The sequence below is a fragment of the Pavona decussata genome, unplaced genomic scaffold (assembly GCF_977016875.1).
Source record: "Pavona decussata unplaced genomic scaffold, jaPavDecu1.1 SCAFFOLD_46, whole genome shotgun sequence".
In the NCBI taxonomy this organism is placed as follows: Eukaryota; Metazoa; Cnidaria; class Anthozoa; order Scleractinia; family Agariciidae; genus Pavona; species Pavona decussata.
The window spans coordinates 1,003,614-1,019,019 of NW_028145468.1; the positions used below are offsets into that span (position 1 = coordinate 1,003,614).

Sequence of the window (15,406 nt, forward strand, 5' to 3'; positions counted from 1 at the left end):
AAATGGCGAACTACACTGGAGCTAAACTGTTAGAGTAGTGGCGTTCAAGTTAAAAAAGAGAATGAAAAATTCATCTCGTGTGCTTACATTCTACAAAAACCTAGAATTTGGTCATTTCACGTTGGTGTTCTGCAGAGGTCACGGCAAAGAAATGTACCAAAATTTTAAACGCACGTACAGAGTGATTATTTTTCCTCATCTAACTTCAGTTTTGTTCTGTGGCGATGTCGTTGCTTTGCTTGTCGCGCGATACCGGCGCAGTATTCTACCAACTGAGCTATCAAGCCACACTGTGAGCTGATCATGAACTGCAGAAGAAAGAATGAATAAGTGAATGACCATCACAGATATTAATGAGCTAATTAGTTACTTACTCATTATTTCAACCGCAGCTTAAAAGTATGAATTTCTTATATTTCATTTTCATCTCATTACCTCTATGGGTACATTACGAACTCACAATATGACCAGCTCCCAGTTGGCTTCACTTGATAGCTCATTTGATAGAGCACTGCACCGGCATCGCAGAGGTCATGGTTCGAATCCCGTTCAAGCCCGAATTTTTTTTCAGGCGTTAAAAGTTGCATACTAACTGCAAGGATCTTTCGTCTGTTTGATCTTTCATCCACAGCTCAAAATATGTTTCAGTTTCATATATTTACATTCATTTATTCATCCTTAACGGGTATATTACGAACTCACAATATGACCAGCTCCCAGTTGGCTTGAAAGCTCAGTTGGTAGAGCACTGCACCGACATCGCAGAGGTCATGGGTTCGAATCCCGTTTAAGCCTTAATTTTTTTTCAGGTTTTCCTTTCGCAACTACTTAAGTTGCGCACAAAGCTGCGATTGTCATTCACTTATTCATTCTTTCATCCACAGTTCAAATATATGAATTTTCATATATTCACTTTCATGTTTTAAAAATATTAAAAAATCATTTTCTTTTATAAGGAATCGATTTTCCAACGACGACCACAGACGACCATTTTCGCGTGAACACGATCCATCTTTGGAAAAACCTGGGCGCTGGCCAGAACGGAAAAACTCTAGAGGTATACTCCCTGTCGTTCATTTCTTACTTGTTTCACGTGTTTTTAAGGGCCTCATTATGTAAGCGAGGCTAACTGCAAAGTTTTTACTATGAAAATTATTTCCATTCATATACGAACAAGACTAATTTTCATATGAAAAGCTTTGCACTTAACCTCGCTTTCATAATGAGGTTCATGGCAACTCGGATGTGATCTGATCACCTGACTATTGACAATGCGTAATTACAGAAGGTCCACTGTGTAGGGAATGGTACATTAATAAACGACCAGACTAACCGCTTAGTTATTGCCGGTTTCTGGTCTCGATTCGTTATGGTCGATGGTCTAATTTTGAGTTGGTAGTGTGTTTGCTTCAGTGAACTTAAGAAAGGTAACAAACATCTTCCTGTCTTGTTTCACACATGAAGTTCTATAATAAAATGGAAAACACTCCAAGAGAGCAGTAGAAAATGAGAATTCTGATACAGACTGAAATAATCTGAATTGAATGCAAAGACAAACAGAAAGGAAGAAAAAGGTTTTTGCATGTTTTATAAAAGTACTAGACCATGTCACTCGCAAAGGAAGTTATCTAAAATTTTTTTTGTCTCTGTTTCTCCGAGGTGTCTGCCTTATATGGATTAAATGGCACAGGACAAGGGCGTGGTCTGTTGAAGTGGGACTACGACGGTAAGACATGCACCTTCACAGCGGTCAAGCCTACGACGCGTGCGCAGTTGAGATCATAATTTCCCGAGGCAAAATATAGACAAACCTGGAATTCTCCACTTTAAAGCCAAAACTGGTGACCTTTTCTGATATCTTAAGCTTTTTGCGTTAGGTACACATTTAAACGTAAACATGTACAACCTTTGGCCAACAGTTTTGTTGGCATTAATCCCTTAGTCGCTCTACTTTTTTATCGTAAATAATTGTCAACGCAAGCTTCACTGAAGACATTTCTTCCACCTGTTCTGCAGGCTACCGTTATAGCTGCTTAAGGTCTCCATCATTTGACTGAATGCGCTGGTAATAATATTTGACTGTTTCAACAACAACAACAACAACAACAACAACAACATCACAACAACCTTTATTTTCCTCATGGTTAATTAGGAAGATTGTTATAATTACATTCTTGTATATATAGTAAAATTTTGTTTTAATTTATTTTGAATAATATTGAGGTAGCGATTGAGGATGGAGGCCAAGCTAACCATCCGATTTTCTAGTTGGCCTCCATATTACGTAATGCTGTTTAGAAATTCATGACAGATGAGGCTCCAAAAATGAAGAGATTTAAAATAAAAAGAACTAAGGCAATAAGTACCTACCGTGATGTTCGTTATTTTATTTTCCAAGATGATGGCGACGAAGACATCGTTGTGTGTAACAACATTGGAGCGCCGTTTTTCTATCAAAATCAGCAACGAGAACCAAACAACTGGATTCGAGTCCGTGTTGTGCATCGGTATGTCAAAGGGGCTATGATCACTGATAAAGCAATGCCGTACTTGGCGCAGAATGGTCGGGCACTTAAGGGGTGTTTACATGTGAAAACTCGCCCTGGTGCGAGTTTGATACCGGTATGACATTGTGATTTCATACCGTGTTTACATGAATGGACACTTTATTTCGACCGACGTGATTGTGACGCCCAGGTGACGCCATATTGGATTGGATATCGAAGACTGTGCATACGCTATCCGTTCTAGACTCCCAGGAGAGTGATTTCATGCCGGAGCGAACAACCGTACCGCGTTTACATGACATCGGGATGAGTTTTCGTACCGGAATGAAAATCTCGCCCCGGTACAGTTACCGGGGTGAACTCGCACCGGTATAACTCGCTCCGGTACAAGATTTTGTGCTGGTATCATGTAAACGAATACAGAGCCACAAGAGGGAACTGGAGTGAACTCGTACCGGAATGAAAGTCACGCTGGTATCATGTAAACACCCCCTTAATATTCACATGATTAAAGGGGCACTGTCGCGGCGATTTTGTACTTTGGTCAAAACTATTAAAATATTTTGCAAAGAAATGGTTTGTAAATGATATTTCTCTTACTGACATCAGGAAGTAACCGTTAAAGTTTTTACTCTTCGGAAGAACAAACCACAATCAATTTTTAGCAATTTTTTCTCTAAAATACATAGGAAAAACTTGGAAAAATTGGCCAATTTTTTTTTTCAATTTTTTCTTGCAATCCACTTCTATCCTAGTAATCAGCAGCAAAACATAATCAATAGTCATGATAGTAGTTTCTTTGCACTAGTAAGGTTATTGTTAACAAACACCGACCATTATTTTGAGGATTCCGTTGAAACAAATACGTTTTTTGGCTATTCGTAGCGACACTAAAAATCGGCGACACTGTCCCTTAAAGTATCGCATTAGCATAAAAAAGACGCGCTGGAGCGCCAAATTTGAAAGCGAACAAACTGGTTTTTAAAAGTAATGGCGTCAGAAATGGGCGAACCGCTAACTTTTTAAATTTCATTCTTAATGGCTCTTGGTTGTAAAGTCCATACTTGTTAGCTGCATAATGGAGACGAAATTACACTTACTTTATAAACTGGAGGTCTTAAGCGAAATGAAAAGACTTTTCGAAATGAGCTGATAAGAAATTACTTGAGACTAAAATACAGTTTCCTTTCACTGATTTTTAATTAAGCTCATAAACATTAAAATAAATCGAATTCATGTCAATATTTAGAAAAAGAGATGCTCTACATGCCGGAATCTACTGACTGCCGTACACTTAATGCAACAAAAAATACTAAACAGATACTTTAGTCACATTTGGCGAAGTGGAGATCAACTTGATGCTGCGAAACTGACCACTCGCACCACACTTTCCTAATTTTCTAAAGTTGTACAGTGTTGATGGGTAAACCTACTGAGGTAATTTGCTTTCATGGTCTCAGTGTCTCTGTTATATTTGTTTTCTTTTAGATGCCTTACGGCCCACGATAAGTTATGTGACAGCCTTGGTGCCCGCGTGCACGTAATCATGGGAAACAACCACACACAAGTAGGGCAGCATATACTGTAAAGTAAGGGTGCGTTCGATTGACCCTATTCCGGAATAGGACTACATACAATGAACACAAGAAATCTCTCGTGAGAGATTTTGGAGTTACTGGAATACAAAATCGCTGGTAAATTATCGTGCATCAGCGGACATTTGCAGAAATGGAGTCCCAAATTTACTTAAAAAGAGAAATCTAACAGCTATTTCGGATATTCTTATACCGTAAAACGGTCAATCGAACGCAACCTTAAATTAAATCGATTTTGGGGCGACATTAGGCGGCTTTTTAATGACGGCTAGTTGGGAGTAAATAATACGGAATATACTCTCCCAATTTTGACTTTCTACGATGAATGTTAACCACAAAATGAAGCAAATAAAAGTGTTGAATAACAAACAGAAAATGTTTTGAATAGTGTAACTGAAACGAAAAGCAATAAAACAACAACAACGCCGTGCAAAGTCGCCTGTTCATTCACAGAAGTAAAATTTTGATCTGGTCGTGCCGATCCCATTGAAATATCGCGCTGCCATGACAGCTTTTGAACAAATTACAATCCTGCACTTGAGGAGACATTATCGCAAAATAATTTCGTCTCGAACACAATCAAAAGACTCCCCTGGATTGCGAAAAAAGAATAATCAGTTACCGGCCATGTTTCTTGCAAACAGCAAACCCAGCTGGGTCGGTGGGGAGTGGAAACTAATATTTGGTTTTATCAACCAGTTGATAAGGTAGTTGACAACCGTAAAGACATTCGAGTGCTGAGCGTCAACCCCTCTTCAGAGGTAATCGATTCGCGTCAGAGCGATTCGTTCTGACGAACGGCTAATTAAAGGGGAAGTGTCATGGGGTTTTTGACCTCTTTTGTTAAAAATGGTGAAATAAGGCCTTCACTTTGCTACAAAATAATGCTAGAGCAAGAAGAGGAGAGAAATCAACTCAATTCTTGACAGGAACAACTCGTACTCTGTTCTAGCGCATTTTGGAAGTACAAAAATGCGAAAACTTGAAAAACGTTAGACTAACATTTTTCAATTTTCCATTCCGACCTACTCTGTCTCTGGCCAGAGGCACTAATAAACAGTTTTATTGCACTGGGGTGATAATATATAACAAAACTAGAGAATTAGTTTTTTTTGTTTCTGCTGTTAGACAAACATTTTCGGGTTTTGAAATGACACAAAATTTTCGTGATACTTCCCCTTTAATTAACGCTCGAAACATCAGCACTTAAATCTCTTTACGGTGGTAAAATTACCTTTTTAGCTCACTAGATAAAAGCAAACATTCATTTCCATGCTGAGTATATAGCTTATTTTAATAAGCCTTGACTTGCTGTACCGCTATCTTCTTTTTTTCTAGACACAGGAAATCGGTTCCAGTACACATTTTCTGGGTCAGAGCTCCCTGGCAGCTCATTTTGGACTGGGACGAGACAGCGGTAATGTCACCGTTAAAGTCACGTGGCCCCCTCATTTCATGCAAGTGACATACGTTAATGTACCTCCTAACAAAAGACTTCGAGTCACAAAAAGGTACGTAACAATGTCATAAACAAAACTTCATTTAATGTGCCGTTCAACAGCTATTGAGCTCTGGACCCAGTTGTTCAAAGCCCGACTAAGCTAATCCTTGGTTAACGCGAACTTTGATTCAAGTTTAATTACTATTTAATAAAGATGTTTTCCAAAAAAAAAAAAATTGGCCCTTAGTTGTAATTTAATTTTTTTTTACCATTAGCTTAAAATACAGAAAAACAGGAGAGATTTATTGCTCGACGTTTCGGGGTCATCGTCGAGCAATAAATCTTTCCTGGTTTTTTGTATGCAATTGCTTTAGCTTAAAATGGGCTTTTTAAAGACGTTTCTTAGTGAGCGAGATGAAAATTAAACCTGCTTTCAAACAACCGGCCTCTGAAGTTTAACCCTTTACGCCCGAATCAATCAACGTATCCTAACAATATCACTGCTCGACGAAACAAACAGGTCACGTGACTAAAAGAAATGATCACCACTCAAGTAGCTTAAGGTATCTCGATACGGGACCATATCCCACTTTTTCAACCGGCTACTGCGTGGTCTACAAGAGGCTGATTGATGTCTAATTTACACCAGTTATTGGTTTTGGATCGAAATTTCTTAGGATTGATGCTTTGGCAAAATCGATAAAATTAGTCGAAATTAGTATAAATTGTAAATTTTGCGCGATCCCGGTTTGAATTAGAAAAGCCACTACCGAATCCTTAAACTATAGTTTATGGACAAGATCAGAGTAAAAATGAAATTCTGTATATTTGATTACAAATAAATCAATAAAACATTTCAGAACTGAGTTGTGTGTACTTATAGTGAATGATGCGTAAAATAAACACTGCTTTGATCAGGGGCACCCAACGGATCGTTTCGGTAAATTATCTGTTCGGAAGGCCCTTAATCTCCTACAATTTTCTAAAGGGAATTTTCACTTCGAACTTTCGTGATATGAAAAAATTAAGGCCTAGTGTTTTCGGATTGATAAAAATGTCGTTTCGAGTACCGAAAACGGAAAGGAAATAAGGCCTAAGGTTTTCGGGAAATGGACAAAGATGCCCTAGTAGTCCTAGTAATTTCGAAAAGACTCAAGTTGCCCTAGAATGACCGAACAGATAAAAATATTATAGTGCGGCCTGAAATGAACCTAGAGAGCTTTAAAGGCACTCCAGATAGCCTAAAATAGCGCTTCAAAGGATCTGAGAGAAAACTGTCGTTGGGTGCCCCTGTTTGATGAAGTGACTTGAAAATATTGTCAAGTCAATATGTGCCTTGAAGTCATCGTCTCAAGCCACCATCGTTTTACTGATTTTTTTTTCTCTGTTGTATACTTTGGCTGTCGCCTCAACCGTGTTTGACGGCAACCAAAAAACGCAATTGTTAGTTCGGTTTTGAAGTTCAGTTTGATTTGAACGTTATTAAAACGCCCAATAATGTAATAATGCTTGCAGCAATGCTCGCGGCACGCCCAAAACCTTGGAAAACTCCGTCCGACTACATTTGGTTGAAATGCAAATGCAATGCTGCCCCATTCCTGATAGAAGCATTTTTGATGCTTGGAAAAAGGAGGATAGCAACCAGTCACGCGAAATATAGAAAGGTGCTTTCCAACGCACAGTTATTTTACTGAGTAGCGAGGCTTAGGGCCTTAATCCTAATTTCAGTTACATCGTCTGTCCCAGTTGAGTAATGCCATTTTGAACATTTCTTTAGGTTTGGTGATTCAGGGAAGACCTTTCATTACTCCTCACTAAACAAGTGTCCTTCTTTGAAACTTGCGAAGATCAACAAACAGGTGATTTATATTCTAACACAATTAGTACAGAGCGACATCTTGGAATGCATTCAGTGTTCAGTTCCACGCTAAGAAGAATGATTTTTTTACAGATAAATGGATAAAAAAGTAAAATTTTTTGAAATGACTTAATTGAAAAAGCCTTTCTGAACGAAGAGATGGGTCCTTATGAAGGATTTAAAACACCCATCAGAGGATTAATTCTATTCAGGAGGCGTGTTCCACAGTACAGCTGAGCAGTGACAACAAACGCACGATCCCCACTCCCCTCAGATGCCAGCAGCCCACTGAACAAATCAGAACTCGTAGCAAAGACATGGCAATCGCGGGAAATCGAAGACGCTTTTCCACGCCTAACTAAACTGTCACGTGCAGCATTGCACGCATGTTGTGTTGCAGACGTAGAATCGTAACGCAGAAACCCGGGAATGGTCGCAACGAACTACTGTGTCATGATCTCCAATGCTACGTTGTTTGTTCAAGGCATTAGAGAGGTTAAGCACCACGTTTGCGGCAAACGGCAAACGGCAGAAATGACCACGTGACCATGTTTATCCTTCATTTGCCGCTCGCTGTTTTCAATTTCTCAGAAAAATTGAGTGTTTTTACGTTATAATTAAAGGCCAGAATTATTTCTACTATTTTCATCTACGCACTCAAATTTTCAAGAAAACATAAACGCGAATCTCATGTTTGCCGTTTGCCATAAACGTGGTGCTTAATCTCTCTATTAACTTAAGGTGGCCGAACACAGTTTTCCAGTATACAGGTGTTGGTAAACATTATTTGAAAACTACGTAGTTCTGAGTACTCGAAATTAGCATGGTGCAAGATTAACTAAGAAGGAATAAATTTTGATACTTCTTGTTGAGCAAGGTGGCGTTGCCATAGCAACACAGCAAGCTATTAACCGTCCAAAAATAATGGTTTTCCTTAATTTTTAGAAAATGTACTCGTTAGATTTTTTTCATTTTTTGTATCCAGAAAAACTCACAAAATACTGACAGAGTGACGCTGCTTTCATGTAATTTTAACAGAGGGATATCCTGTAAATGTTGCTTTTGCACTTTAATGTTTTTTGGAGATACCCTCTGTTAGATTTTGTTTTTTGTTTGTAGGTGAATTACACTTTTAAGGAACTACTGTTGTGTCAAATTTTACAAAATTCTAACGAGCGGTTCCTTAGAAAAAGGGTTTTTTCCATTAAAAAAAACAGTCACAATTTTTTGGTCAAATGCGCATGCGTGGCTTTAAATTAGTTTTCCCAGCAAAGAAGAAAAGCCTGCAAAAAGGCTTAGCTCTTCGTGAACTCACTTTCTTTGTTCGGTGATAAATGAAGAAGGATTTGCAGATAAAAACTGAGTTATTTTAAGAGCAAAACTCACCTTTGTGATCCATTTAGTATAAAACCGAGGGATCGATAGTATTTGCTTACCACAACCCTAGCGTGCGCTCAATAGCATCAGAAACAGAATCTGTAAAGCGCGCGCAAACTGTGTTCGGCCACCTTAAATGAGCCGTGTTTACATTGAGTTCAGATCCAATTAAATTTTAGCAGAGTTAAGGTTGGCAAGGCCACATAAACCGACTAACAACATTCTCTTAATTGAATGGAACGTTCCTTGTTGGCATATTTTCACGACCTGATAAAAACCCAGCAATTGTGAGATGTAGAGATTGACAGGTTCAATTCTAGTTCATCTGAAAGGAACGCAAGTCCAAAACCCGAGTGACACTAATTTCTTAACCCTATCTTGGCCTGGGGAAGCAGATTCTGCCCGCGGCGTTTTTGAAACAAAATAACTTTTTTGATATTTGAGCAAACAGCCTGAAACTTCAGGACTTTTTTTCTGAATTTGATCTGGGAACAAATTGATGAGATAGGTTACTGTTCATTACTTTGATGTTGACAGGTCATCTTTTCAGAAAATGGAAAATCCCGTTTTAGAATGAAGATAAATTACTTTTCTTTTTGTAACTTTTATGTTTTTAGCCCATATCAGTGTTCCTTTATTGGTTCTGATTACTTTTCGTTCAATTTCGTTCTCTAAAAATAAATTTCCTAAAGTTTTGAGAAAATCCGGAAATCCAAGATGGCGGATCCAAGATGGCCGCCATTTGACAACTTCATATGACGTCATCACTTCTCGTTGCGGACTTCAAAGGAAACACCTTTGGACGTACTTTCTCTTCTCCAAGTCTCACTGTCATAGCATTTGTACCTGCGAAGTTATGGAAGGGGGGATGTCCCCCCCCCCTCCGGCCCAGAAGACGGAAAAATCCCGGTCTAGATAAGGTGAACGATCGACTTTAAAGACAACGAAAATTCAATTAAATTCAATTAAATTAAATTTCTATTCACCTTTCAAAAGTAATACTCTATAACTTTTTTCAGCCCTCCCACTCAACGGTAACCATCAACCCAGATGGGAAGACAGTGAAATTTCAAGTTAATCGTGATGTTAACCCGGCGGAGCTTCACATGCAGAAATTCACCTACTCGATTGGCCTAGAACCTAGTCCGGGTAACCAGCTGAAGACTAATAACGCCACATGTTACGTCATTTTTTCCTATCGCCGTAATTACTCTTCCAGCGAATGCGAGGATGGCAGACAGATTGGACTGAAACCTGGTGTTACAGATGAAAGGTAAGTTGGTAGTGCCGTTAGGTTTTTCGAGAGGAAAGTGTGGCTTGGTCAAATAAAAAGTACGTACTCGCTCGCTCACTCGCTCGCTCATGTAAAAAGTAAAAAGGAAAGTAAATTAATTTATTTATACACGGTTATATTTAAAGGTAGAGGCTTGTGGGGCCGTGTAATCAAAGAAATATTTTAAACAGAACAGAAACTCTTTAAAAAATCCCAACTGGCAGGAAGGCTTACCAGTTGGCTATTAACAAAGCGTGGCCGAGGATTTGAACAGGGGACCACCATGAAACAAATGCAAGCTAGGGGTCAGAGAGGGGACTCGAACCTGGAACCTCCAGATTACGAGTCTGCGCCCTTAACCACTCGACCACGTCGCTCCCCTCACTCATTCACCCACCCTGTCTGTCTTAAGCTGCCTTCACTACCCTATATAAGTAAAAAGCAGCCTTCCCACCGATTGGAATTAAGTATTTATGTTTATTTTTAAAGACGCTTTGATGGCACCTCTTACAATAAGGATCACGTGTGGTGGGGCGCTGCAATGGAAGATGTAACACGTGAAGTGCCTGCCATGTACGCTGACGGCATCGCGATGCCCGCGGGCACATGTACCCCAGAGCAGAGGCAAAATGGAAATTGTAGATACTTGGACGCTGTGAATGGATTTGGATCTAACAGGCCATCGCCAAGGGATATCAGCAATGGACTCTTTCGTCAGGTACGAAACTTGATGTTTTGAAACGCAAAGGGAAAAAGGACGCACAAAAACTTTGAAGTGAAACATGAACTTATACGAACTGATGTATCACTAATGATGGTTAATTATTTACCTGCTTTGCTGCATGAGGAAATACTTTTTACAAAAAATATATTCTATATTCTGTCTGTAATTGTATTTTGTTTCTGGGGTCATCCACTAGATTAGCCCTGCTATTTGGATGATCCCAACTCCCTCTCTATTTTGTTGTTATAATTTTACTTTCCTTAGTTGAACTCTGTTTTAGTTACCTATTTAAATTCAACCTATCCATGTAAAACTGAGCTGAGTTAAATAACTCATCTTGTCTTGCCTTGTCCTATGTTGAGAAGTTAGCGTTAGATGCTGACGCAAATGCTTTGTTTTTATTGCAGATTGAGTCAAAGATTAGCGCTCGAAGACTTAGTGATTTACATTCACACTTTGGTCAGGTAATCAATCGTATAGGATTAATTTTTTTCAGCCTTGTTCAATCTCCCTATCAATTTAGTTTTCGATTCGTCATCCCCTCTGTCTGTCAGGGAGCCAGCAAACGAGCAGGGAAATCAGTCATTGAGTCAGTGAGTCAGTCAATCCGTCCGTCTGTCAGTCTATCAGTCAGTCCGTCTGTCCGTCCGTCCGTAAGTCAGTCAGTCAGTCAGTCAGTCCGACCTTCTGTCAGTCAGTCAGTCAGTCAGTCATTTAGCCCGTCCCTCTGTCTATCAATCAGTCAGTCAGCCAGTTAGTTCGTCCGTCCGTCAGGCAGACCGTCCATCCGTCTGTCAGTTAGTCAGTCAGTCAGTCCGTCAGTCAGTCCGTCCGTCACTCAGTCAGTCACTTCATCAGTCAGTCAGCCAGTCAGTCAGTCCGTCCGTCCATCCGTCAGCCAGTCACTCAGTGGTTCAGATTCATAGAATAGAACTAAGACCAATAGCGGTACATGTTTTAGAATAGTATTTTGACTCAGATTTCGTGATCACTCGCTGCAGTTCACTCATGAAATCATCACGATTTATAAGATAATAGTATTCATTTGATTCTATTTTACAGTTCTTGGCTCACGACACGGATTTCTCCAGTCCGCTGCCTCGCTACGAATTTCAAGGTGTTTTGAGTGACGTGTGGCTACCAATTAAAGTGCCCAAGGTTCGTCTTGCATTTACAAACTTTATTTACAAGGCTTTTAATAGTAATGAGGTCCGACGAACATTTTTGATATATATTTCTGAGCACACACCCCCTGCAAAAACAAACAGATAAAATAAAAAAATTATATATTATTCAACTAACGTCTGTGTACATAAAACAAGAGATTTAGATGTTTCAACGTAAATGGATTGAATACCTCCTTTATGTCTTTTGAAGTGAGCAGTAGTCCCTCAACTCATGGTTCAAGATTTTTTTAAGTCACTTATAAGTCGTAAAAGTCGCCTGCATTTTTTATGCGTTATTAAACTTTTTGTTGTATTAATATGTTAAATTTAATAAAAGGAAAGTTAGTTTTTGCACCCATATTCAAGTTTTATCATCAAAACTGAACATACTTATTTTTTTTTAGGGCGATGTCCACTTTGATCCGCTGAATAAAGGCGATATCTACCTTCCTTTTGTGCGTTCGACTTATAACAGGTTTGACTGATTTATTAACGGTTAAAATTGTTTCATGCGGCCACAATAGTTTTAGGCTCAATTTCCGCTGCTCCCTTGGGTCCGGTTTTCCTCCCCGAGCGCGGGCTCGTTTCCCGAACAGCGGCTGGTTATCGAGCCTACAATAATTTCTCCTTTTGCTGAATGCCGAATGTTACTAGTGTCGTAAAACCAAAACCAAAGTTATTACTCTGGCCAATCACAACTGACGTAAACAACACAACGAGCCAATCAGATTTCGAAGCTATATTATGTAAGCGTCACCTCCGGTTTTGTATTCGGGTTGGGAGTGGAAAGGGGGGGGGGGGGGGGGGAGTTCATTATTCATTACATATTGTTTCAATTTATTTCCTTTTACAATGGTTCATGTTTGCTTTGTACATTTAGATGTACCGGTCGCAACACCAACATTACGAGACAGCAGATCAACAAAATAACCTCCTACATTGATGGTTCAGTAGTGTATGGTGAATCAGAAGGAAGAAACAGGGCGCTGAGAGAATTTAAAGATGGCAAGTTGAAACTTGGCCCTGGGGATCTCATTCCGGTAGGTTGTACAGTGGTTTCATCCATTAAGGAACTTTAGATCTACCACGGTGACGTCAAAGGGAACGTCACAAAACAATTGCCCGTTCCGAAGTTCATAAACGGACTGGGTCACAGATTATAAATTGTTCAGATTACGTCATATGAAGAAATAAGTCTCATCACCAGAAAGATCACATAAAACTTAGGGTGTGCTCGATTGACCCTATTCCGGAATAAGAATACATTCCGGATTATTCCAGAATAGCCATTCCATCTTTCGTCAATAAAACGATTATTCTGTTTCTGGAATAATGCCCGCGACATAACACGCAGACAGCGGTTTTCCGAAGGAAAAAACAAATTTCCGTAACATCGTGAACAGCGACATGGCGGCGACATTGAAGGTCATTGTTGCAGGTTTTGCAACTTTTGTTGAAGAATTTCTCGAAGAGGAATCTGTATAAGGGGAAGAAGATGTCTTAGAAGAGTTTCTGCCCCTGTTTTATGCAAATAACTTGTTGTCAGAGCGGCGTAAAGCGGTTTGCATCGAAGGTTATGCGGAAACTGTTGTTCCCAATTATAATTTGTCAGAGTTTCGCAGCCATTTTTGCATTTTGGCGGACACATTTGAACAGCTTGTTGTAGAACTTGGAAACTGTCCAGAGCTTCTTACTGGCCCGCAGCACGGAGGTAGAGAGCCGATAAGTGTTGAGAAGCACTTGTTGATTACATTGTGGTTTCTTGGAAATAAAGAATCAATAAGATCGATATCAGACCGGTCAGTATAAAATGCAGACTGCAGATTGCAGACTGCAGACTGGGTATAAAATGCAGACTAGGTGTAAAATGCAGACTGCAGACTGCAGACCGGGTATAAAATGCAGACTGAGACCAAAACCGCCTTTTGACGTCAAATACAGGATATTCTATTCTATGCTATTCTACATTTTGAATTTTTCAACTTAACTTACGCTAGTGCCATACAATCGTCTTTCGAGATCATTTCCCATGAAATTGACATTATTATAGCATCAACCTTGAAATAAACAACCGCAAAGCATGACGTAGGCAATAACGCGGACACATGACCTTTACTTCGCACGTGGTTGACCTTTTCGCCGCTTCGGCGACATCGGTAAGTGGCATGGCAGTCAGGGTGGGAGTAAATCCAAATAATGTTGAAATGTTTTTTGAATAAAATATGTGTTCATGTATAGCTAGAATACTGAAGGTATACAATTTGTCTTTGACAAGCTTCGTTAATATTCAAAGAAACTAGTTAAAATCTGTTGATGCCAAATTGCTTGCCCCGTCTGTTTCCCTCATTATAATAATTATGAAAACCGTCATGGGCGTAATTGTTTACGAACTAACGCAAAGCAATTTATATTAAGCTCGAGTCTTCTTTGTGAAGAAAGGGCCTCAGGAAATGAAAGCTACCAAATCGAGATAAAGAAAACAAACTGTTGAGAAATGGGTCAAAAATAAGGTCAATTTCGTGGGAGATGATCTCGGAAATGTGATTGCGTGCCCTAGGGTAAGTTGAAAATTGAAAATGTATCCTGTATTTGACGAAGAGACGGTTTTGATATCAGTCTGCATTTTGTACCCAGTCTGCAGTCTGCAGTCTGCATTTTATACTCAGTCTGCAGTCTGCAGTCTGCATTTTATACTGACCGAATATCAGACAGATTCAATGTAACGAAGAGCTCAGTATTTACATGTGTCAACAGAGTTTGCAAAGCGCTGAAAAATAACATCACTGGCCAGGTTATTGTGTGGCGGAAGCCATTTTGTTTGTTGATTTGAAAAAAACCGTGAAGCATGACGTCATTATTCCGGATTATTCCAAGTATTCTGCTCTCTGGAGCAGAATGTTTGGAATACATTCCATGTATTCCGGAATTGGAATAGCGTCTCAATCGAACGGTTGTTCGGGTTTATTCCTATTATTCTTATTCCGGAATAGTGTCAATCGAACGCACCCTTCGTAAGTTTACCAAGTCTGGTTATGTTTCATTGTTTAGAAACCAGGCTGTGACATGTCAAAGGTCGCCCAAATAGGCCTTATCACGGTTTTCGACGCCATTTTGACGGGTAGGCAAACAGGCTTGAAACAACAGTGTTTGTATGGAAATCCAAAGTCAAATAACTTTCATAAAACATCGCTTCTGAAAAATTAATGAATTGGAAACTTTTGGCACTAGGAAAAGGATTTTAAGAAAAAAATTGGAGGGATGTAGCTGTGACAGAAAACGTCCAGTCGTGTTTTGAACTTTCCATACATTTCCCTGTATTTTTTCGCGCGAACTATTTTTAGTAGCAGTTCACGGCTGGTTTGCTACACAGACGTATACCCCCAGTCATACAAACGTCTGTACGTTTGTCAAATTTCATCTTACATTTCCCAAGCTGATATAACACCTAATATGCTGAAACTTTGC

At 39.5% G+C, this 15,406-nt stretch overlaps 1 protein-coding gene and 1 non-coding gene across 3 annotated transcripts in view; both read left to right on the top strand.

Annotated features, from left to right (window-relative positions):
• LOC146482355 (uncharacterized) overlaps window positions 1-15,406 on the top strand; it is a 45,809-nt gene that overhangs the window by 9,931 nt on the left and 20,472 nt on the right. For both annotated transcript variants that reach the window (XM_085107209.1, XM_085107210.1), the window contains exons 10-21: window positions 957-1,057; window positions 1,660-1,726; window positions 2,399-2,507; window positions 3,996-4,074; window positions 5,441-5,613; window positions 7,321-7,402; window positions 9,798-10,051; window positions 10,541-10,769; window positions 11,183-11,239; window positions 11,838-11,933; window positions 12,346-12,416; window positions 12,822-12,981. In XM_085107209.1, coding sequence (XP_084963335.1) covers window positions 957-1,057; window positions 1,660-1,726; window positions 2,399-2,507; window positions 3,996-4,074; window positions 5,441-5,613; window positions 7,321-7,402; window positions 9,798-10,051; window positions 10,541-10,769; window positions 11,183-11,239; window positions 11,838-11,933; window positions 12,346-12,416; window positions 12,822-12,981 — 1,478 coding nt within the window. The remainder of the gene's footprint in view (window positions 1-956; window positions 1,058-1,659; window positions 1,727-2,398; window positions 2,508-3,995; window positions 4,075-5,440; window positions 5,614-7,320; window positions 7,403-9,797; window positions 10,052-10,540; window positions 10,770-11,182; window positions 11,240-11,837; window positions 11,934-12,345; window positions 12,417-12,821; window positions 12,982-15,406) is intronic.
• On the top strand, window positions 723-795 carry Trnav-gac (transfer RNA valine (anticodon GAC)). The gene has a single exon. It is a non-coding gene; the product is annotated as a tRNA-Val (tRNA).